We start from the raw sequence: 279 nt of genomic DNA, 5'->3' as shown, positions 1-279 counted from the left end.
GTGACGTCACCGCTGATGTCCCGGCTGGTGACGATGTCCCCGCGGTGTCCCCAGGAGCAGCCATGGCCCCCCCGGTGCCGGCGCTGACGCCGGAGCAGAAGCAGGAACTGGCCACCATCGCCCAGCGCATCGTGGCCCCCGGCAAGGGCATCCTGGCGGCCGATGAGTCCACTGGTGCGGACTGGGAGGGGACTGGGAGGAACTGGGATGGCTTTAGAGAGCACTGGGAGGCACTGGGATGGGATTAGAGGGGACTGGGGGGCACTGGGAGGGGATTGG

At 68.5% G+C, this 279-nt stretch overlaps 1 protein-coding gene across 1 annotated transcript in view; it reads left to right on the top strand.

Annotated features, from left to right (window-relative positions):
- Positions 1 to 62: 62 nt before the first annotated feature.
- Positions 63 to 279, top strand: part of LOC104496569 (fructose-bisphosphate aldolase A-like) — a gene marked incomplete at its 3' end in the record, with an annotated part of 2,187 nt that continues 1,970 nt past the window's right edge. Inside the window, exon 1 of the mRNA XM_010139706.1 lies at positions 63 to 174. Within this exon, the coding sequence (XP_010138008.1) occupies positions 63 to 174 (112 nt within the window). The remainder of the gene's footprint in view (positions 175 to 279) is intronic.

The sequence above is a fragment of the Buceros rhinoceros genome, unplaced genomic scaffold (assembly GCF_000710305.1).
Source record: "Buceros rhinoceros silvestris isolate BGI_N320 unplaced genomic scaffold, ASM71030v1 scaffold10037, whole genome shotgun sequence".
Lineage (NCBI taxonomy): Eukaryota > Metazoa > Chordata > Aves > Bucerotiformes > Bucerotidae > Buceros > Buceros rhinoceros.
Note: the sequence above shows the minus strand (reverse complement) of the source record. Positions and strands in the feature narration are given on the sequence as shown.